This window comes from Xiphias gladius, chromosome 17, assembly GCF_016859285.1.
Source record: "Xiphias gladius isolate SHS-SW01 ecotype Sanya breed wild chromosome 17, ASM1685928v1, whole genome shotgun sequence".
Taxonomy (NCBI): domain Eukaryota; kingdom Metazoa; phylum Chordata; class Actinopteri; order Istiophoriformes; family Xiphiidae; genus Xiphias; species Xiphias gladius.
The window spans coordinates 12,858,322-12,882,603 of NC_053416.1; the positions used below are offsets into that span (position 1 = coordinate 12,858,322).

At 38.6% G+C, this 24,282-nt stretch overlaps 1 protein-coding gene across 4 annotated transcripts in view; it reads right to left on the reverse strand.

Moving 5' to 3' along the window:
- The window catches only part of fstl4 (follistatin-like 4), a 190,511-nt gene that overhangs the window by 47,099 nt on the left and 119,130 nt on the right, over positions 1 to 24,282 (reverse strand). For all 4 annotated transcript variants that reach the window (XM_040150924.1, XM_040150921.1, XM_040150923.1 and 1 more), the window contains 2 exons: positions 18,438 to 18,628; positions 13,102 to 13,222 (listed from right to left, as the gene is read on the reverse strand). In XM_040150924.1, the coding sequence (XP_040006858.1) occupies positions 13,102 to 13,222; positions 18,438 to 18,628 (312 nt within the window). The remainder of the gene's footprint in view (positions 1 to 13,101; positions 13,223 to 18,437; positions 18,629 to 24,282) is intronic.

Sequence of the window (24,282 nt, forward strand, 5' to 3'; positions counted from 1 at the left end):
ATTGCTCCATATTTCCCCCTGGTATACTCTTTGTCTCTCTCACTCTCTACTGCGCACTGAATTATGGGAGAACAAAGTTTGTACACACCATGCATACACCACACTAAATCAATATGGATCCTCCAAGCATGACAGGAGTTCTGAAATAATTATGAAAATTTCAGGCTAAATTCCTGCATTCTTAATGGTGGAGGCTGGAGGGTGGAACCGTCTACTTAAAGTAAAAAGGACGTGGATTTAATCCCCAACTGGGCCCTTTCCATTAGAATCTGACCCCAAGTAACAGGTGACCTGTGTGTTTGCAGAAGATAGTATGCTAATGTTTGTCACACACTGACTTTCACACTGACAATTCAGCAAACTGACCAAAGGCGTAATTTTTGTCCAGCAGCTGAATGCTGAGTGACAACACAGGATTTGCCATTGCTGATTCAGAACTTCTTGGTATGTCAATTCTGTAAATAGTGTCCATCATGAGATGTGAATGATGATGTGGTATCAGGCATCAAGGCATGACACCTCTGACATTGTCTAGATGGCGATACTCCCTTTCATGGCTGCTCTCCTCTGAGTTTTTATCGCTTTTTCTATCCAAATGTATGAAAACGTGGTGGAGCCTTACGCTTTCCGCACAAACTTAACTAAATAAGCAACTATGTTTCAGTCATAGACATTTGTCTGTACATGAGCAAACAATACAAGAAGCAGCATCTTTATACCATAGTTACAGGCTGCAACAGGCAATCACAAAAAAGGTCGGATAACTGAAATGTCTCACATAACAGAGATGAAAACCTGTGACAATTATCTCAGGGAATCCAACATCAGTAGAGCTCATTCTCCTACACACCAGTTTTACAGGACAGCATTAGATTACATTTTTTCCCCCCCAGAATGTTTAAAACAAATAGTTGTGTCATGTCTCGTGTGATGGGGAATTTACCTAAAATTCAGTGGTTAGACAGAGATGTGATAACAATTCGATATAACTATGGTTTTAACTCAGCTGGTTCGATCTTTCCAACCAATGCAGGAGCTGTCCACATGCCACTGCAATCCTGACTGTCATAGCTGACATCCAGCCATCAAACTCAAAAGCTTCTGAGTTTCTTGCTTGATTTCTGATGTGAAGTACAACATTTCAGCAAGGTGTTCCACACATGTGTAGCCTGTAACTGGGATTTAGCCTGGCAAATAAAAAACAAAACAAAACAAAACAAAACAAAAAAAAAAAAAAAAACTGGATCATCTTGGAACAAAAAAGCCTCTGAGCTTTAAACCTCAAGCCAGCTCAGCCCAAGTTGTTTGAGAAGACTGGGTTGAATAGGAGATTGTGCCACAGGAGATACTGTGTACTAATACTCTGCAGGGAGCATGCAACACTGAGCTGAGCCAGAGAATCAAACCGCACTCCTTAGAATAAAGACTTTGGAGATATGGGATTACCTGCTCCTCTATCGTCACTTTCTCTCTCTCGTGCACACTTGCACTTCAAAATGTTTGTCTATTTCTGCTTTGTGATGCTGTCAAAACTGCACTTTCCAGATCTACTGAACAAAAAACTCTGGCTTTGGAAACTCTTTTGAAAGCCACTAAATGATATTGGGTGCTAGTGTGAGTGCTTATACAGGAGTAATGTAATTCTTTTTAACAGATCAGGAGGGCACTGTATGAAAACTTTAAGAAAGAGGAGGATCATACAGACAACACTTCTCAACTGATCTGTCTTGATGTCACACAATATATGTGTAATTAATATCAGTGGAAAATGCTATTTGTGCAACTTTCCTTTTTGCAGTTCCATTGTGTTTTGGTGTTTCCTGACTCAGTTTGTACAAGTTTATAGCCTGCTATGCTGTTATCCCACATTACTGTGTGTACAGTGATGGGTGATGAGAAGAAAAAAAAAAAGATGCACGAACCGACTTGGGGGCATGTCGACTGATGATTCAAATCATCAACGTCTAGGAGGTAGCCTTATTAATTTGTGTGTCTGACTGCCTTGAAACCCTGCCTTTAAACTTCACTTGATTTTAGAGCGTTAACAGAGTACACATAGAGTGAAGCATAGCTCTTTTTTGTGGATTTCTTTCACATTGGATACCTGCAGTGTGCCACAGATGCAAATATAAACTATTGGCTTCCTTTGTTGCATTCTGGTCCCTTGGTCATCACAAAGAAACTTGACTAAGCAGGCTTGCTTGCTTGCTTGTAAAAGAGAGTAAAAAATTGACCAAATTACACAAATTAACAACCGCAAACAGCCAAATGCAGCCACACTCTTCTACTGTCTCTAAGCATCACTGAAGTACAACTTCAATCTTCATACTCAGGGAGTCAAGAGGGAATATGAGTCATTCACTTTCTTCCCTGAGTCTTCACAATGTGTGTAAAGTTTGTAAAAAGGTGCGTTTGTGAACTTCCGTGCACATTCCATCTGCCTTTCATCCTTCCTCTTCCCTCATAGTCACAGCTTCATGGTTCTGCCTCACCCAGTCCTCTTTTCATCCTCACTTCTTCCTGTGTATTCCTGCCACTTTCCCAAGCTGGTCAAACTCTAATCTCTCATACTCTCCGCATCTTCCCTAAATCTTTACTGCTGCCCCAGACTCTAAACATGTAATTGTGTATTACCTACTGTTGTTCTCTCTGCTTTTCTCTCCTCCCCCCTTCTCCTCCTCATAGTCCCTGATTACTCCTAACTCTGCTGCTCCCTCGCCCCAACTCCCTGCTCCTCTAGACCTTGACAAACATGCGGAAACATTCATAATATATATATACATATATACATAATATATCACCTGCTGTTCTAAATCCTCTCCATCTCTCTCTGTCCTTTTCCTTTCTTGACACTTCCGGCCTAATCCCAAATCCTGTTCTCTCCTTCTTCCCTTGTAAACACATGTAAACAAGCAGCATCACCAGGTTAACATTAGCGTCATTTTCCCCCACATTTGTAGTACATACTCTGATGAAAACACAAATTTATCCTTTTGAATATGCGGGAATTAAAATTAATAGCTCCTCAGGTGTTTGTTTTCGATTTTGGTTGTGTGAGATTCGGCTGTTTGTGAAAGAAGCAGCTGGGAGCCACCACCTCTGGTCAGTTGCACTCCCATTCTTCCCATCCTTTACCTCGTTCCAAATTTCTTCATCCCTTTAAGGATCTGAGCGTTCGTTGTCTTGTTTGTTGAGTTCAGGTTAGTGATTTCAACAACGGCCTCTGTTCAGTTCCAATGTACAAACAGAGGAAATATCAACTGGTTCATTAAAAAATAACCTTGTCACTATAACCAAGCCATCTGGACCAACTCGCTGGTGATTTACACAGAACAGATGTTTACCCGAAGAAGACAACACTCCCTCTAAGTGTATCTGTTGGAAATATATCTTATTCTCTCACACAGGAACATTGCAACGTAGGTGTAAACAAAAACTGAGGTTATCCAGCCATGACAGTTTATGTGGTTGTACTCTAACCATATAGTACTATCTTGTGTTCTATAACTCTGACACCATATTCTTTTTCTCTGCAAAAAGTCCAGTTTTCTTGACCTTTTTCTACTGTGTTTATCTCCTTTGTTCTGAGAGAACATTTTCAAAGCTGATGAAGGTAGATGCTGGAGGGGATTTCACTGTGGAGATGAGGGGAGAAAAATGAGGAAGAGTACCACTCCCATATAAGCACACACAACCGGAGAGGCAAACAGACAGCCATATGGACACACACTTGTTTGAAAGTGCAGGAGGGTGTTAAAATAGGAGGGGGAGAAAGGGGGGATTGTTCCACCAAAAAGGCAAGAGAAAGAGCAAATCAATGGAGGCATGATAATGAATTATTTCCTTGCCAGAGAGGGAGTTAGAGGAGAGAGATAAAAGCATACCACATGCTGTGCCACTCACAGCCTGGGGGCAGCTGCCTGTGAATTATGGTGCGTTGGAACACACTTGCCACCCTCGGGACCCATTGGTTGCAAAGGAAAGAGAAAGGGAAAAAAACAGAAATAAGAAAGCCACAAAGAGATGGGGGGACCAGAAAAGAAATGTTGGAAAGGGTAATGGTAAAGCCCCTTGAGTCCCTGCGAAGCATGGATTTACATCTCTATGGCTAATTAGAGACATAAAGATGAAATTAAAGTGGTGGAATGGAAGAAGGATAGACAGATGAGGGAAATGGAGAAGCAGGGGTGGGGTGCAGTGTTGAATGGATTATTCAGCATGTGTAATTATGAGAGATATTAGATGTCTCGTAGAACAGTGAGTCCGTCACCAATGAAATGTCATGTCTTAATGATCCTGGATTACTCAACTAGTGTGAGTCGTGGAGACGAATGAATTACAAGTGCAATTTGTACTTCATTGCACCACGTTTAACATACCCAAAGCAGCCATTAGTCTAACTCCTCTCTTTGTTCTTCCTCAACAAAGCCATCCTGCTGAGATTGTCCAAATTTAGGTGCTTGATTTGGATTAAGCCTTAACAACTAAAAAAGAGCTGTGGGAAGTATATCAATATATACTTGAAATATTCAAATATCCTGTTGATTACTACTTAATGGTTAAAATAAGAAATATGGGATACAAAATAATCCAAGGGAAAAAAAATAGTCTGGGCCAATGGTCATACCCAGTTGTTTCTTCCTTTAAAGGGCATAAATATCCACCTCAGTCTCCATACAAATATTATTAATTTTGGATTTATATGCAGTGCTCAAATTACTTTGAGCTCTTAAGTTCACTAGCAATGTAGGAAGTATAATGATGTTGATGCAGTGTCACAAAAAGTAAGGGTGTGGATTTTGGGGAAGAGAAAGCCTGTACAGTGTGTTACTTATAGCCCATCTCTTACAGATAGTGAATGCTGGTTTTCTTCCATGTTGATGATGATTTTCCCCCAATTTTATCAAGTGTTTTATTCACTTCAACCTAATCATTCTATATTTCCAAAATATTCCAGGAATTATTTACAAATTGTTGTCTGTGAATGTACTTGTTTTCTTGCCAAGAATTGGATGATAGAAAATCATTTTGGTCCACTATTTTTGTGTGTTTTTAAAAAAAAATATATATTTATGCATATACACAGACACATAAGTTGTCTTCAAGTTTGTTCTAGGTGTCAAGACCGTAATTTTCCAATTTCTGTTTGCAAGCAGATAGGTTTATTGCCCAAATGTAGATCTGTTTTGTTGAAGTATTTTTTTGTGTTATTTTTATTTTCTGTTTGGCAAGTGGGTCGGAACACAAAAGAAGGTGAATTATGACAAGGACTGCAGAGTAGTCCATCACACTTTACCAACATATAAGAACCAGTAACAAATCTATTTTCAAGGTAAACAAGACTCCACAAATGACTGCAACAAGTTAAACCTTTTACTATGGTTTGTGTGGTTTCACCCCGAGATGCTGCACAAAGTTTTTTTTATTACAACACTGCACAAACAGTATACAGTTAGGTACATAAGTATTTGGACAGTGACACAATGTTGGTAATTTTGCCTCTGTATACCACCACAATGGATTTGAAACAAAGCCATCTGCAATCTCTCTGATAGGTTTGTTGTGTTTTGTCAGCCTAATGATGGCCTCCTTCATTTGCATTGATGCCTTTTTGGACCGCATATTGAGAGTTCCTATGAACAGCTACCAAATGCAAATTCAACACTTGGAATCAACTCCAGACCTTTTATCTGCTTGATTTGTCATGAAATAATGAGGGAACAGGCCACACCTGGCCATGACAGTAACTGTTAGGCATGTGTTCAATTACATCTGAGCCTCTGAAAATGAGTGACTATGTTTAAAAATGGCTGTAATTCCTAAATGATTAATGCAACATTTTTGTTAAACCCCTTGAAATTAGGCTGAAAGTCTACACTTCAATCGCATCATGATGGCTTCATTTCAAATCCATTGTGGTGGTGTAAAGAGGCAAAAATATTAAAATTGTGGCATTGTCCATATATTTATGTACCTAACAAAGCATGGATGTCTCAGTCGAAGGTTTTTCGGAAGAGTGCTTTACAGTGCCTCAGATGCTGTACACAGACTGTGTTTCTATACATTCTTGAAGGACAGCACTCATGTTTTTCATCTACATACAGACAGTAAATTATTGCTTCTTTTTGTGAGACAGACACCATCAAAATATCCCCTTCTGTATAATTTCTGACTTTCCTCTGCTCTCCTCTCCTTATGTTTCCCCCTTGTATGTACTAAAGAAGTCCACCTGACTGCAGTGTTTGCACTCAGGGTTAATATAGTCCTATATCTCAAACCACTCGTCTCCTCCTTAATTGTTGATCGTGTGCAGGGTTCATTTCCCTACTTTACTGTACCTCTTCTTTACTATCAGTGTTCTGTCCCCCCTCTTTTCCTCTTTGGTTTTACGTTTCTTTCCTCTCCTCTCCACTAGGGAATTAGCGGTATCAACTAAGTGTTGCAGTAATCCATGATTCGCAGATTAAACAGACAGCCACAGTTGCCATGACGACTCACTGGGTATCTCTCACTACTGTATTCAGAAAAGAGTGCTGGATGACCATTGGCATTATGGTGTTACATATGTGAGTATGTATGTGTGACTGTACGTGAAATTGATATGCAAGTGTACAAAAGTGAGTGCCTGTATGTGTGAGGTAATTATGCAGAGATGAACATTTAATTGGCTGCTGGCCATGTAGTTTTATGTTGGTAAGACATATTTAAGAGGAAGTGGCAAAAAATAAATTATAAAGCTGAGAGATGAAGCTGTAGTAGTTATACAAGAATACTTTTGTCCGGTTTATAGTAATGATCCAATATGTCAACACATAAATAAACATATATTTTGCCACTTTTTATTGCTGATCATGTAACCCAAGACTGATTCAAACTATACTGTATCTAGCTGAGGGAAGCTGTTATATTTGTTGTTTTCAGTAGACAATGCCGGCAAGGTGTTTGGCCAGTCAGTGTTTCACTTTAATTAATGTGTGGCAACAGTTACTTTTTTTTTATTACAAAGAGGATCTCAGTGGTCATTATGAGCTGCAATAAGGCTGAACATACAATGAAACCTACAGGAAACTAAAGGTTGTTTTTAACTCTGATTAAAAATCCCTTTACTTCTGACTTCCTTGAAAACAATATATTTAAATGGTTAACCCAGTATGGGTAATGAAAATTAGAAGGATAATGCAAACAATTCCCTAACCATCTAAAAACTGCCTCTGTCTCCCTAACTGGTATACCATTGGTTTACAGTTTGGAAAAATCCCTTCTTGCTCTATGTGCAATCAAAATATCTGACTTTCACACAAAATATTTCTAGTTAAATGTACAAGATGTTGTTAATATGTCGTTTCATTAGAAGTGTGATGAATACACAAATACTCTTACAGAAATCACCATTCATTCTAAAAGCAACTGTAGATAACTTGAAACATGGATAGCTTAATTAAACAACAACCAACGGACACACCTTACCAGATTCACAACAAAAAAAAAAAATCAATCTTTCTGTCAGTGCAGCATGGGAGAAGTGGGGGAAGAAGTGGGACCAAAGCCTCAACAATCCCTTACCTGTTATTGCAGCTACTGCAGACACTGGGTAATTACCCAGGAAGAGAGGCGACACTTAGAAGGTGCCAGAAAGCCCCTTATACACACCAGCAATTAGCTGTAAAGGTCCATTGAGCGGTAATGGGGCATCAGACACTAGCTAGGGGAGAGCAGTAGAGCAGGAGGGAGGAAAGGAAAGGAGAGAAATGGGAAGGAAAGGAAAGGAAAGGAAAGAAAAGGAGATATACGAAAAAGACAAGTGTTGAAAGCAGGTGAGAGAAACAGAAAAAAGGTAGGGAAGGGTAGTGAAACGACGACGATATGGTGGAGATAACACTGACAGGAAACAATGGAAAGCAGAGAAGAAGAGAAGGTGGAGGTAATGTTATTGTATGCGTGTAGAGGGAACCTCCAAGACCTCCTGTTCAAAGTCACTTTGTTGTTAAGAGCTTAGCTGGAGGTCCTCGCCCGCTTGGCTGTCAGAGAACAACAGGCTCCCCTTGTAAAAGTGATATCTGATCTTAACAAGATTATTAGTGCAGATTAAGGGCAAACTTGAGTAACATGAAAGATCAAACCTTGACAAGAGCTGCCGGGCAGCAACACACAGATATTATCTTACTGCAGTGGCATCAGGGCTCTCTTAGAGCTTCACCGGATACCTCAGAGGTGCAAAATGAAGTCAGAACCTAGCAGGAAAGATATTTTACGGTTACTGTATGAAAATTCTCATGTATCACATATCCTGCTCTTCAACATATGAACCTGCTGACCTTTATCTGACCCTGGCTGCTCTTTTCTGTCTGTTCAGCTGACCAATTAAAGCATTCTAATTTTCTTTGTTCTGTCTCCACTTACTCTCATTTTTAAATTCTTTCTTCTGCTGGGCTTTCCCCTTCAGACAGAAAAAGAGGCTCCTCTCCCTTATTTCACCATTGGCTCTTCTCTCCTCTCCTTATCTTCCTTTCCAGATCCCTTCTCAGAATCCCTTCCTCTCCCCATGATACTCCCCTTTCTCCTCTTCCTCCATTTTATCCTCACGTCTCCTTCTAATACACCTCATCGCCTTCCTCCTCTGCCTCTTCACTGTCTTGACTGATTAGTCAGACATACTGCGTGGCCCTGCCAGTGCATCCCAGTGTCTCCATATAATTCCACTATTAACTGGAGTCATGGAAAGCAAACAGACTCACAGTGTAGGAAGAATGTTAGAAAAATGAAGACACCAAGCTTAGATGGGAAGAACTGCATGTGCGGGAAAGATGGCCGAACAGTGAGAACAACAGTCACTACTCCGATAAGCAAACTCAACCTTGATGAAATCAGCAACCTTCACAGCTATGAAAACACTTCCAGTGATCTGTATTGTAGAGAAATCTAGGAAACAGAAGGATAGATCATCCCCTGAAAATGCAGTGAGATTGCTGCTCCAAGGTTAACTTTCAGGTAAAATGAAAAGGGTTATAACCAAAAACTTTTCAGACAGAAACGTCAGCATGTGATGATGGCCAGCAAAGAGATACGATAAAGATTAAGAATAACAAAATCATGAAAATTCTTCCTCTATTTCTCACTTTTTTCTCATCTCTTCCTTTAAAATTTCCACCTTCTTCCTACTGTCTTTCTGCTGCGGCCCTGCTGCTTTCTTGTCGTCTTTCTTTTGGTGTTTTCCTCCTTTTTTCCTCTTTTACGCTCCCAATTTGCTAGCTTGATGACCCAGAGTCAATCATGAAGATTTAGTAAAATAAACAAGTCCGTGGGCTGACATAGGAGCAGGGCCCTGGGGCATTAGTTTGAATTGAAACGACCATCACTGTTAATCTTTGTTCTTGCTTTCATGCTGATCTCTGCAGGATGTGGAGGGTATCCAACAGTTCCAAAGTTTCTGCATTTAAGTCAAGACAGCTTTTCAAGTTTTTGACCATAATCACACTCAGGCCTCTAGTTTAAGGCAGTAAACTGGAGGAATAACAGCCAATAACGCTACAGTAGTAGGCCGATTGTGATGTGGACATGTTATGAATTCTGCTGTCTTTGGCTTTCCTAACTTGGTGTTGCTTTCCATTGCTACCTGTGACTTATAAAGACACATGGTCTACTAAAGTTGTGCAACAAATGCATGTACTGTACCAGCTATACTAACCTACAGACACTGTTGAAAACCCAATATTACGAAGTGTGTCGTAGCTATCTCAAACGGTACATTTACAAAAGTTTACTAACCATACTAAACTGCAGATGCAGTCCATGTATAACCTGAGGGCAGCTTTACATATTACACATGTATCCACAAAGGAGCTCTGCATGTATTAATGTGTAATTACAGTGGTTGTAATTTGATACAAAGGGCACGTGCACATGCCTTCCACTCCTACCCAATGTTGACACTACAGAGCTTATGTGAAGCCATTATGCTGTTATCTCTGTCCTACAATATGCTCTGTGGCAAAGAAAAGATTGATTATTCATTTCTGCCGTAGCACAGAACATGAGTTTGTTCTTTTTCTGTCTTTACTGAACATAACCTTTTTTTTTTTAACTTAAGATGAATAAGCCACACTGTTATTTAAAAAAAAAACCCAGTAAGTATAGCATTTTGGAATCAATAAATTTAACTGATACAAATGTTTTTTTCTTCAATGTACTCCAATACAGCCCCAATACCTAATCAGATAATGCTAATAACTATCACGCTGTGACATTTTTGGATTAAGGTTGTGAAGAGTTGGGCTAGATGCTCCAGTCTGATTTTCTGTCAAAGGAAGCCACTACATCTGCCAATACTAGAGGATGAAATGTTTTTAAAGCACTTTTATAAAGATAAATTTACTGAATCTCTTCCCAGAATTTTGTGACTATAATCCTGAACTATATTAGAGCCCAACTGATATATCAGTCTGCCAATTTTATTGGCTGATGTTGTCCTACCACAGATACTGTATATCGGTACTTTCCTATAAGTTGTCTGATATGCACCAATATGAAAACTTTTTTTTTTTTTTAGAGAACACAATGTAGAAAAAGATGCTTGGGGTTATTTAGAAATGCCGAAAATACATAAATAGATGAATCTCAATGAGAAAAGATGCTTTGAACCAAATTTAGTTACAAGCTAATTTCCATTTGTAGTCCTTGGGCAGACGAACAGAAATAATAAAAAACATAGCAAAACCTATCATCTCTACTACAAATGGACCAATAACCTACCAACCTCTGCATACACAGACAAAAAAAAAAAAAAAAAAAAAAAAAAAAAATCAAAAATCCAGTATTGGTCGGGCTCTACTCTATAATACCGATGGTTACTTATAAAGCTGATTATTTAGGAATAAAAGATTATTCTGATTATTCTGGTTATTACTCTTCCCAGTAATTGCCAGTAATCTTTGAGACTACATCAATAACATTCAGTTAGCATTATTCTTTGATTATAATTAGAAACTGAAGAAAGACATAGGTGTTTAAGCAGAATCTACTTAACAGATGTGCCAAGGAGGCAGTCGAGAAAAATAAAAAAAGTGCATAAAAAACTAACCTGCTGGGCTTGTAAAAGGTAGAATAAGTGGGGGGAAAAAAATCGATAACAATGCAATTATTTCAGGAGTATTCTCCAAGCATATTCCCTTCTATTCAATTTGTGGTAAAAATAAAAAATAGATCTGGGTGGCAACAGAACAGAGCTTTGTAGAGTGGTGTGCTGTCAAGTTTTATACGTTAAATAAAGCCAAGACAACAGACGGGGCAAATAACAATCTGCGTTTCTTAACAGCACAAGTTCAGTGACTGTGGGAGCAACATTGAAGCTGGAATTATCTTCTTGGGAAATGACCAAAGGGTTTTTATTCTTACATCAAAGCTGCAGAACAGAAAAAAATACCAACAGAGGAGACCCATGGAAACTGAAGGAGAGTACACTTTCTACCACTGTGCTCTGAGTTATAGGGTCTCCAAAACATGAATGTCAAATTTCAAATGTTCGTCTGAGATCACACAACTAGAAACTAGTTGACAACTGGCTTGATAGGAGAATATCAACCAGGGCAAAACACCTTCTCACATCATATAGGTCATATTCATATTCTGTTTACCAAGCTTATGACCATATTTTAAGTTTCCACCCCAATAAGCACACCTGTGATACCTGGCTGCTCTCCTTCCCAGACCACTTATTGGGAAAAGCACTGATTGCATCCCAACAAAATACACAATGCACAGACTCACCTGCAGTTATATGCACACACACACACACACACACACACACACACACACACACACACACACACACACACACACACACACACACACACACACACACACACACACACACACACACACACACACACACACACACACACACACACACACACACACACACACTTATATGCAAACTTGCACAATTCACCACCATCAACATTATCCGCAACACCAGATGCACAACTCAAAATTAATTACTCCCCCTTGGTGTTGCCGTTTTGCAGCCCAACAGTTAACCTTGAGCATCATCGGATCAATAGCTTGTTTTATTTCTCCCAACCCACTCCTTCAACTGCTTGTCAAACATAAAATGCATTGACAAACCTGGTCTAAAACCTGCAGGCAGGGCTGTGGGTAGATAAGTACCAAGTGATCTGCATGCTGCCCATCTGGAAGGTGAGGCAAGTGTAACCAAATAATAGCAGGATTGTTAACCATTCATTAGGAGGGTAAATAAGTCTTGAGCCTTGATGGACCTGGACAGGTAAGGTAGAGCCTAAGACACGGCCACCTGCCACAGCTAACTACTAGATTCATCAGCTTTCACATCAACATCAGATTTTATCACCATTTTGGATTCAGATCTAGGATATTTCAAGGCAGTATGAAGCACAATATAGTAAAGTAAAAGTTTGAAAACAAGAGTTGCAGAAGGTTGCCATGGCATCCAGCAGTTTTGATGGTTATGCTACAGTAACATTAGCGGTCAAATCTGATTATTGGTCTTAATAAGGTGGAACCTGCCTGTGCTCTCAGCTGCCGCTCAGCCTAAAGCCCAAAGGCTATTATGGCTGTTCCAGATGCCATAATCATAGCTGGGTCTGGGCACATGGGTTAGTGTGCAATTATCATTTTATCTGCTGCTGAAACACTTTTTTCCTGATGTCGAGAGGCTGACTGGCTGGGAGGTCTCCAGGTTCTAAACCGTGGTGACAGTAAGCCGTCTTTTTAGGTTTTAAAAGCATGAGTGACACACAGTATATATTGCACTATTTGTCAACTAAAGCAAGTTGATTAACTTAAAGGTAGTAATTTAAAGTGCTAACTGGGCATGTAGTATTTATCAGAAAATGTAGATAGGCACGTAGGATTTAATTTAAAATTATGATGAAATTTATAGGCAAAGTGCACTGTTTTACATTTTAAAAGTAGACAGAGTATAAATAGGCTTTAAGGATGAGAGATAGTTTTACAGGATAAAGTGATCTCTGACACAAATAGTTTGTTTTTAGAAAAAAATTGACCAAAAAAAACCAGGGAGACTGAAACTAAAAGGGCAAAGTATAGACAGAAAAAAAGACTTACGGAAAGCCGTATAGAACTCATGCAGGCTGAGGTGTCCATCGTTGTTGTAGTCATCGTAACGTAGGAGGTCCTGCATGGTGCACTCCAACAGGCTATCTTCCAGGTGCTCCTTCATGGAGATCTAACACACACAAACACACAGAATGTTTTACACATCGGAACAAAAAAACATCTTGGTGATATAGGCAGTCATCATATACAGCTACAAAATTGTCACACGTTATCCAAGCCTTTACTTATAATTTCTCTCTTGCCTTCATCTTTTTTACTCTAAGCTATCTTCTGTAAGATAGAAAAACATTATGCACATTCAGTAAAAATGTCAATCTGATATATTGGAGATACCACCCACATTTAACATTTCAGTATTCTTCTACTAGAGTAGCCTTGGTACTTATTATGAATACAAACAGCTGCGCTCAGTCTGTCTCCTAATGTAATCCAAGGGAGGAAACACATAATCCTCCATGTAATTAAAACAATTAAAACTGTACATTTGCCTACATTCCACATTTTACATATTTTAGTCATTTTATATTATCTAAATTAGACTTCCATTTCTCTCTTTTACAAAAAGATATAGTATAAATCCCATGAAAGCTTTCAAATTTTGCTGTTCCAAGTGGTACAAGAAGTGATCAGTGAATTTCCATCAAGAGCAATAGTGAAATAAATGGCCTAACTGAATATAAATAGCATTTTAAGTAATGTTTAGCAGGAGCTTTTCATTCCACCACTAAACAGAATAAGACTTCCTTCAGAAGGAAAATGTTTCATGTACATAAACACCTTAAAAAACATAAACTGACTCATTCTGAGAGATTAATTTCGTTCTGTTTAGAAGGAGCGGGTTAAATATGTAATCAGTTATCTAAGTGCTGTTTCTGATTGCTTTCCATTTTAAAAACATCTCTACTCTTGCTGCTTACATTTTGTGCATACTGCACCTGAGCTAATTCAAACATGTTCCCCCGGGAAGATGCACCATTCTCTCCTCCATTGTTTGCCATTTATAAGCTCTCTCTTCCACATTAGTGGTGCATCTTTCTCAGGGGAATCGTCTTTGAATAGGTGATGTTTAGCAGTTTTAGTGAGATAAACAGAAAAATAAGCTTCAGTTCAAAAATTGCGACTCCAATTACACTATATTCTGTAAAACAAGTTGTTTTCTATAAAAGCATAGCAGATACTAATAAAAGTGCCAAACTCTCAATGCAAGTCTATCTTTGTCAAAAGAGCTCTAGTTCGTGATAAAAAGCTAAATTCTGTGTTTAAGTGCTGGAGGAGCATTTAAACAGGATGCCTCACCTTATCATTTTATTTACTTTTGTGGTAATTTTCAAAAAAGGAAAAATAAACCTGGCCAAAATAAAAATAATAACTGTAGTGATCTCTGCAAACTAAAGGTATCTGTTACAGCTTTCAGCTACATGTGTGTATACAGTATGTATAGAAAATGTACAGATATCAGATACTATAGTGAGGCATAAAACAATGAATGTGTGTGGCCTTCACAGAGGAAATAAAGGGAATACTGTCTCAGTAAAAAATCATTTAGGAATTTGCAGCTCAAAAGATGTCCATTCATCTAGGTCAAAACCAAGCTTCATTTGTTTAAAATCTAAAAGTGTTTTTAGATGTCTATGTAAGATACAACTGTGATTTCAAAGCGATTAAATTACTTTTTCAGGGTGAAAACTTTTACAACCACATTTAACATGGTTTTAAAGTCACTGCACAAACACCAGCTGTTTTCAAACGCTGGCTAATAAGACCTCCACTCTGGTTGAGAGTGGGTGAATTTTGGAAGATACCCACTTCACTTGACTAATTCAGACTGGTGAAGGTTCATATTAGTTCAGGTAAGCTGCATGTGTTGACACTGATCAAGCTAAAACCTGTACTGAGCTTAATTTATGGAAAACTGTACATAATTTATGGTAACTTATTTCCTTATTTTATAGTTTTGCTTTGTTGACAGCTAGACATAAAGTTAAAATCCAAGGAAAAAAAGACCATGACTTAGCAGCTGAGTCAATGAGAGCCTTGGAGACAGACAAGCAAGTCGATATTAAATTTTACTCAGCAAATTTGAGTAAGGCAGGTGTATCAAAATGCACTGATTGATCAAACTATAGAACTTGCTCGTTCTCCATGACAATAATAAATAATAATCTAAGTTACAATGAGTCATGTAATGCTACCCCTTGTATTACTGGTGATGCCACAAAACAAAGCTGTTTTTATTTATTTTTTAAGATCCTTTAATTTTTAGAACAACAATTTGATCATTTTCCGTGTTTTTTAACATTAATTGTTAGGCCAAAATGTTAAGAAGACTATTACGAGATAAGTTCAACGTTTAATGCACGGTACTAACTTGGCTTCTTCTCTGTCCCGTAGTTTTGTGCTTTCTCGTCTCTGTCCTCTCTCCTCTTGTCGCTTTCTTTAGGTATTTCTACCCCTGCTGCTGCAGAGTCTGGATCTGTGACTGCAAACCACCTACTGCCCCCATTATCCTGCTCAACACCCACTGATTCATTTTATATTATTATTATTATATTTTGTATTATTAGTATTATTATTAGCCTTGTTATTATAATTATTAGTTTTATTATTAGTCTCATTATTATTATTCATATTTATGTGATACCTGTTTTGTACTATGTTCTCTTTCCTACCCCCTGTCCCCCAGTATCTCTCTCTGTCTCTCTCTCCCTCCCTCTTGCTCTCTCTCTCAACCCAGACGGTCGAGGCAGACGGCCGCCCACCATGAGCCGGGTTCTTTTCAAGGTTTCTACCTGTTAAAAGGGCTTTTTTTCCTTGCCACTGTCGCCAAGTGCTTGCTCATTGGGGAATGTTGGGTCTCTGTAAATATAACTTTAAAGAGTACAGTCTAGACCTGCTCTGTATGAAAAGAGCCCTGAGATAACCTTTGTTATGATTTGGCACTATGTAAATAATATTGAATTGAATTGAGTTTAGTTCTTTCAGCAACATGTTCCAAGCCTAAAAATGATTGATCCTCCAACTGATTCTATATGGAGCTGAACACATATGAAATGGCAGATTAAAAGATGTGACAAACTTTTTTTTTCCCATGTTACTGCCTACACTAAACTGCAGCCATGTGAAAACTGACTCAGACTGATCTGTCCTTTGGCATTTGAATTAAATATTTCAAACCCAAATACAGTACTTTACCCTCCAAGCCAACCTGTGACACTAAATACATCTAAAAATGGAGACCCTCTGGATGGATGACTGAAATTCATCTGTGAATTCCTTTGATTCTTAAAGTCATTATCTCGCTGACTTTATGAATTCATACAGAATAACAATGTCATATTCAAAAACTTCCTGACAACATGCTAGCATTAGTAATTGCCATCTGTGATTGATCAAAATCTTTGGATCTTGGATCTTTATAATGCAGTTCTGCCAGAAAAAGATTTAATCCCATATTTCTGCTGCTAGAGCAAGGCCCAAAATCACTCAATCTTTTTAATTTTAAAAGGAGACAAAGCGCGTTGTCACAACTGCAGCCAGATGATAAAAGATTAATTACTGGTGAGTTTTGAGACTATATTTAGTTGCACTTCTAGTAAGGTAGTAAGTTTCTTTGGCGTCACAAAGCCACTCTCTTTCAATGTCCACATAATAAGAAAGAGCTACAGCACGATTAAAATATTACATACTAAGACCATAAAGCATTTGACTATTTACTCTTCCTGTTGCAGTCTGAAGTGACTCTAACATGGTTCACTGCATTATGGCAGAAGTCACTGAAATCATAGCATTGGCTGGGAGGAGTCTAATTAACACTCATCTCTGATACCCACTTCCCTGATACCAGCTGATGCCCACAATAATTTAATTTCCCCTTCCTGCAAATATCATTGCCAATGCTTTCTACAGTCCCCCCATGGTTTCCATCAGATCCTGGGTGGAAGATAACCTCAGTAAACAGTTTTCATTGTTAAGCAAGATGATTAAATGTTCCAGCCACGTCACTCACTCCACTAAATAGTTTGACCACATGGTCTCCAACATCGAGTAATAACTCTAGTGGAGAGGCTCATAAAAGAAGACAAAATGGTTGTCCAATGTAAGCTGGGATAAACATACATTTTGCTCTGTCTGTCCTTAAAACTTCTGGACGACTGCTCATCCGAATGACTTCAAATGTCTCATGTATTGTTGAAGACCCTGGGAAGTGCAATATAGACTGTGACGTTTTTTGGATGAGTGGTTCTCGAGAAAGATAAATAGAGAAACATTAAACAACATTTGGTTATGGCTGGGGTGACGCATCCACATAACCGACATTATTGGTTATGACAACGGCACGTCGCAAAGGTTGGCTGCATCTGGTCAAAGCATGGATTCCTTGCAAAACAAGCAGCAGCTTGAAAACCTCAAAAGATGTTATTTGGCTGTTTCCTGCAACAGCCAAGTATGAGTGGCTTAAACCGACGTTACAGACATAATGTTAATCCTTTCAAATATTTTCCTTGCTAATGCAAAAATGAATTTGCCAGCGATTTTCTTAACTGCGTATTACTGTTGAACTTTACTGGGTTAATTCATATAAATGGGGCTTACAAAATATTAGAAACACCTCGCAGTATAACCCAGTACAGTTCAACAGCACCACAAATGACAGCCTCCAAAATGATGATTAAAATAAATCAACACCTCTTTCGAACAGATTCAATAAAACTGAACATTATAATCCTCATTAAGGGAGGATTTGTTGCAGGGCTGCTGTATTGTACTGCATTAGTTTTATCTAGGTGTACCTAATAAACTGGCAAGTGAGTGTATGTGTCAGCAATCCTTTTGAATTTGTGGTCCAGTATTTTCTGATCAGGTATCTTACAAGGTCTATTATAATTGTTAATATCATAACAAAGCAGTGACGTGGAGATTAGATGACGATGATTAGAGGACTGAATAAAAAATTGAACTCTTAATGATAACAAGTACATTTTAAACGAGCTTCACATGTGCTTGTAATTCAGAAAAAACTGTTCCAAATATAAACAGGATTTTAATAAACATAATCAATCCCCTGCAAAACCTTCACTGAGAGGTACAGTCCTGTTCAAGTTTTAGGCACCATAAGCAGAGTGAGGATGCTTAAAATAATGTCATGATTAGTTATTATTCATCAATTAAGTTCATAAAAAGAAAACAGAAATACACCTACATAATTTAGTACTACATATTCAAGTATATCCCTCCCTTTTTATACCATTTCTTTCATCCCAATCACTTATCTGTCCTTCTATACATTTATTTTATTGTTCAGGCCATCTCAGCAAAATACGTACCTTTTCTAGCTCATCACTGACCAGCCGGCCATCCTGGTTCACATCCAGGTATCTGAACATGGTATCTACCAGTGCTCTCTTCTCCTCCATGTCTCTCTGCTGGCTCTGCTCTCCAGTCTTCAGCACTTTAGGTTGCATATCCAGCAGCATGCTCTTCAGCCTGTTGTACTCTGACATGGTGCATGCATTGACTACAAGAGAAAACACACAGATATGGAAGAAAAGACATTTGATTAACCTCAGTTATATAAACCAAAGCCTTTGAATTGTAGCTGTAAATTGGATTTAATGCATTTGTGTGTTTTATGGAAGGAAGAAAGGAAAAGACGGCAAGAGGGATAAATAATGTGTATTTTGTGCATAAATTTGTGTGTCCTTGAGTGTTTACTCAGTTAAAAAATGTTAGTTTTTGTTTGCATAATTTGTCTGACAGCTTTTCAGTGCAGGGGGTCCAATTAATTACAAGTAATCCTTGAATCCACATGAAAACAAAAGGTAAACATCCTCATTTAGACCCTCTCAAGCTTCTTCTCCTTCTCTGCTATGGGATTAGAGCTCATGTTTCAAACCAGACTGGGTGTCTAGCTTCAGATTCCCTGCAAGGCTCTGCCTGATGAGGATGCGCAGAGGAAATGAGAGACAATAAATTAATCACAGGCAGCATTCGGCATTTATTCTTCACACTTGAAATCAATAATTATGCAAAACAAGTCTGTCACATGCTGTGAGGGACGTGACACTAATGGAGAGCAGGCATGCAAATAAGCGCAAGATACAGTGAGTGAGAAGACAAGGTTTTCCTTTTCTTTTCTCTTGTGTCCCTCCTTTGCTCTAGTATCACCTGAGCTGGATGACAGCATGAGAGATGCTGATGGGAGGGCGGGAGGGAGCGAGGCATACATATAAGTCAGAAACAGGGTGATGAGAGAAGAAAATATGTAAAAAAAAACTCCCATATGAATAAATCATTAGGTGACGTCCCTGCCCAAACACTGCAGAACAGTAGACCCCCTCTGAGAGTACATGGGAATGGATTTGCCTCATTGCCTAATCTCCTCCAAAAACTCAATAACTATCAAAGCTAATGAATGCAAAATCAGGGGAGACCTAAAAGAAAGACTCTAGAAGTTTAGTCTCAGCATCTCCTTTTGGTCCCAAGCTTGTAGCAGTGGGGAGTTCTGCCAAAGCATATCTACAGTTTTTAGCAAAACTGTCACTGCAGTGAAGTCAGCAGGGTTCAACTAGACCACAAAAGAAAGACAGTGTCTCCCGCTGTGTTACTCCATGTCAAAGTACATGCATACATTAAAGATGCACATATTTTTATGCTTATGCATATGCACAAACACACAATCAAAGTGTTTCCTGTTGTGCAAAATGCCTCCTCATCTTAAAGAAAAGCTCAGGGTGACCCATGATTAAGTCCTCAACAACTTTTAAGACTGCCTGCTCTCTCAAGTGGCTGACACTGGGAAAGTGAGCACGGCTTCAGTGAAAGAAAAAGGGGAAAAAATAACAAACAAAAAAAAGAAAACAACAACATAAAGTGCAGTAAGGTTTGGGCCACCACAGGTTGCCAGAAGCTTTAATGCACCCTACCACCATGGGCGTGATTTTTCCCTAACCTTGACAAAGTGAATATAGTTGTGTATACTTCAACAGATCTTAACTTCAGGGATGAAGGATAATAAACTCGTGTGGGTCATTTTGGAGGGTAGTGACAAATGACCTATTTTGTGGTTTAGGTATGAAGACTTGGTGTGATCTCTGCCATCAAGCTCCCAATGAAGCTGCCAATGAAGCCTTGAGAGTTGATGCAAACAATTCTTACAGGTGTCCCTACTTTTAGTGCTTACTTACAAACCCTCTGTCTGTACAAAGGCAGTGTTGGAACTAACTGTGTTACTACACCCTCTGATGCATTATTAGGACAATTCTGTACTGCAGGAAGTAGTAATGTATTTTGATATCAGAATGGTGAGAAAAGGAAAGTGAGAAAGGAAGACAGACTGGCTGGTCAGGGGTTCGTCCTCCAGCAAGATAAGGACCCAAACATCAGAAGAAAAGAACTAGATTGTGGCTTCAAATGATGGAAGAACAGCACAGTCTCCAGACTTAATCCCCATGGAGCTGATTTAGGATGAACTGGACATGAAGGTGAAAGCGAAGCAACCTTCAAGTGCAACACATTTGTGGGAACTTCTGCAACTATGTTGGGATGAATTTTTTGAACAATATTTGATTTCCACTGTGGAAAGGACGTCACAAGTGTGTTTGGTTACTGGAAGATTCAAAAATATAGATTAACTTTAGTTCAACTAGAAGATTCCATTATTCTTGGTTTTAAAATCTCCAATTGTTTATTTGTTCTAGGCTTTATTTTCAGAAACACAGACATTGAGTTATGTAAATTTAAATAACAGCTGGAAAAATGGAGGTGTTCTAAAACTTTTGATATGTAGTGTCTCTTAGAGCATAAAGCTAATATTATTCTACATTTCCTTACTGTCAACAATTACCAATAAAAGACCAAAACCAACAGCAACCAACAACTTCCCCACCATCTGCAACACTGAGCCTTAACCCCAATTGTTACTACTAGAGACATACATGTAAATCTTTAAAAATAGGTCACAAGTAGTTAAATTTTTTATACAGGCTGAATGATTTCTTCAAACAGTTACACACTGTAGCTTTTAGCAAATGTCTTTCAAACAAGAGTAAATAATGACTTTGCCTGGATCTATTTTGAGCTGTGGATTAATACACATTTGATGCAGTAGTTTGAAACTGCTGTCCATTGCTTCAAAAAGGGTCAAAAGACCAAAATCTTTTTGGGCCATTCCTGCTTTGATGAACTGCATACAGGAGCAAGTGACAGCATGAAAATATGAGACTGGAACTCCTTGAGTTTAGGTTAGGAGGGCCACTAATTTGTAGTACTTAGATTTGGTAATCATATACATGAAAGTCAATTCAGAAAACAGTCAGTAATGAAAGAAAGTCATCAATTAATCTCAGTTATCAATGACACAAACACACACACACACACACACACACACACACACACACACACACACACACACACACACACACGTCTCAACACTGGCAACCCTTCTACTTATTACAACACAAAGACTCACACACCCACACAGCAAAGACAATGTGCACTCTTCTCTACAAGCAGGCAAATCAAGGTCTTGGTTAAATCCCTGTTCAATGTTATTCCTGCAAGGGGAATGAGGCGTGAAAAGGATCAGACATGAGGGATCATCACCTAACTGTCATCCCTGTCCCCGCTCTGGAAGGACAGAAATAAATTAACGCCCACGCTGATTTAGATCTTGTCATATGTGGAGAGAACAATCCTCTCTTTGCTCAGACTTACTCTGCCACCACAAACATCTATTCAGAGGGGAAAAATATTATGAAAAGATATTTGAGAGGAAATTCTACAGTTTTACTTGTAAAAAAATGTTAATTTAAACGCACTTTAAAGAGTTGTGTAAATCAGGAAACATATTCCACCAATGACACTGCACTGGTAAAGGTTGATTAAGGTTGTAAATTAATTTTTTGTGCCCTAAGGAACTGTTCCCCTCACCTCTCACCTCCTTATCTTTTATCCTTTGTCAACAGTGAGAAAGTCAATGTTACACCTGGATGTTACAGTGAATCTTTGTTGGAGTGAATGTCCTTTGATTCAGTCTCTCTCATTCTGCTGAGCGTAGCAGCTGCAGTAGTGGCACAGAAATATCTGTCTGTTTTACAGTGCATCCACCCTTGACTCTAACACTGTTTTATTGTTGTAGAGGGACTAGGACTCTCTTTATTCCCCGTTTGAAATGTTAGCTGCTTAAGTGAGTGATCCGAAGCTGCTCGCGCCATGGAAGCTCAATGTCCTGGAGATGGAGCTCCTCTCCACCGCTCAGAGCATCCGCCAAACTCACATTTTATAAATGTCAGGCAGGGGAAAACATACAGAGAACCAGAGAAGAAAGTGCCTGTCTTGCTAAAGGGAATGGACTGAATGACAAAAAGTCACAGACATTTAAAGAGGGTACATTTCTCAAAGGTTGAAAAAACAAAACAAAAAAACAACATAATACACAAAATGCTGTGCAAACAAATGTGACTTTAACCAAGTATGTCAATATGTCTTTCTAAAATTAGTATAAATTCTGCTAGAGAAAATCTAACCACACTCTCCAGTGATGCGAGATAAGGCTGTAATGTTGATTAACAACAAAAAAATGGCTTGTTGTTGCTGAGTTGTGGTGGATGTTTGTGTAGAAGCTACCCTGAAGTCTGTTTAAAAATAATATTTTAAAATCAAGGATATGACATTCTGTATTTTAACCATTTATTGTTTAATTGATACCATTGTGGAATAACCAGCAGCTAATTTGCACATCCCCCACATTTTTCTCTTTACTTTCAATTACCAAAAGAATTTTGAGAGCACTGAACGTTGCAAGGGCCCTTGTTTGATGTTAAATGTAAACAGAGAATACAAAAAAAACATCACATCTAGGCAAATAATATTAAAATGATCTGCTCCTTTTTAAAGTATGTTTCTGTTTTTGGTTAAAATCTGTAAAACCAAAAAGTGAGCCTTCAAAACTTGCAAGAGCCAGTAAAGATAATGCTGTTTATTTCAATGCATAAAATTTAAACATGCTGTGAAATGTGTTTCCTCACTAGAAATCATCCAGGTCTGACCTGACAAAAAGATCTCTTTATAGCAGAGCAGGACCTGGTGCTAGTAAGAAATCAAAATGAATTTATTGCTGGTCTGCTTTAAGTGTTGCTCGTCAGAACAATTTGTTCAGAATTCTGGTGGAGAAATTCGAACGGTACAAAGCAGTCATACATCCACTGCAATTCCGATGTGTATGAATCAAAAAAGCTAAAAACTTCTCCTGTACTTATTGGATGAGTTCTTGGCTCTAGCTAAAAGATGGAGGGAGGGAAGGGACATCCAAGGCATCGGTCCTTCAGATGATGAAACCACCCCTCCAGGATGTAAAAGTGCTCTGCGTTAAATTTATGTCTGCCTGACCTCCTCTGGCTGAAATGATGGGATTATTTACTGCCATGCTGTCTGTGTGCCGCTAATATGCAATGGTGATGGACTTTCCTTCCACATAATTATGAATATGATGGACACTCTTTCCTCCTGAGGGCATCAAGGTCTAAGAGAGCTGAGCCAATCTTGGAAGGGTGACACAAGTCACAGGAGAGACTCATATTGCATAATCGCTGTTGGCAGCTGTTTAAATCGGCTTACTGTGGCTGCATAGTCTATCCAGCATGTCCTCTGTGCTTGCTGTGACTGGAAACGCTTAAACCTTTACTTTATCCATTTTATTATTCTCCACACAAACGTTTCAGTATGTTTAACTTACAAGGAAACGTACACAATTTTTAAATCTTTTGTATGACAAAGTGTGAAAAAGACACCAGGCAGATGAAAATACTTTTGTGAATCATAATATGGCTAAAAGTTAATGATTAATTAAAAAACACATGGCTGACAGTTGACAGACAGTACATTTTTATGACAAATTAATTTTAAAAAATCCTTCATCAAGCAAAAATGCCAAACATTTGCAAGTTATAGTTTTTCAAGTGTGAAGTTGTGCTTCTTAATTTTTATATCATCGTAAACTGAATATCTTTGGATTTTAGACTTTTGGTTGGACAAGACGAACAATATCATGACATCATCTTGGGCTGTGGGTTGCCTTTATACATTAAATGAGTACTCAATCAATGCATTTTTGTGATCACCTTGTGATACACTGGCGACCTTAACAGGGTATGCCTTGCACCTTGCCCAATG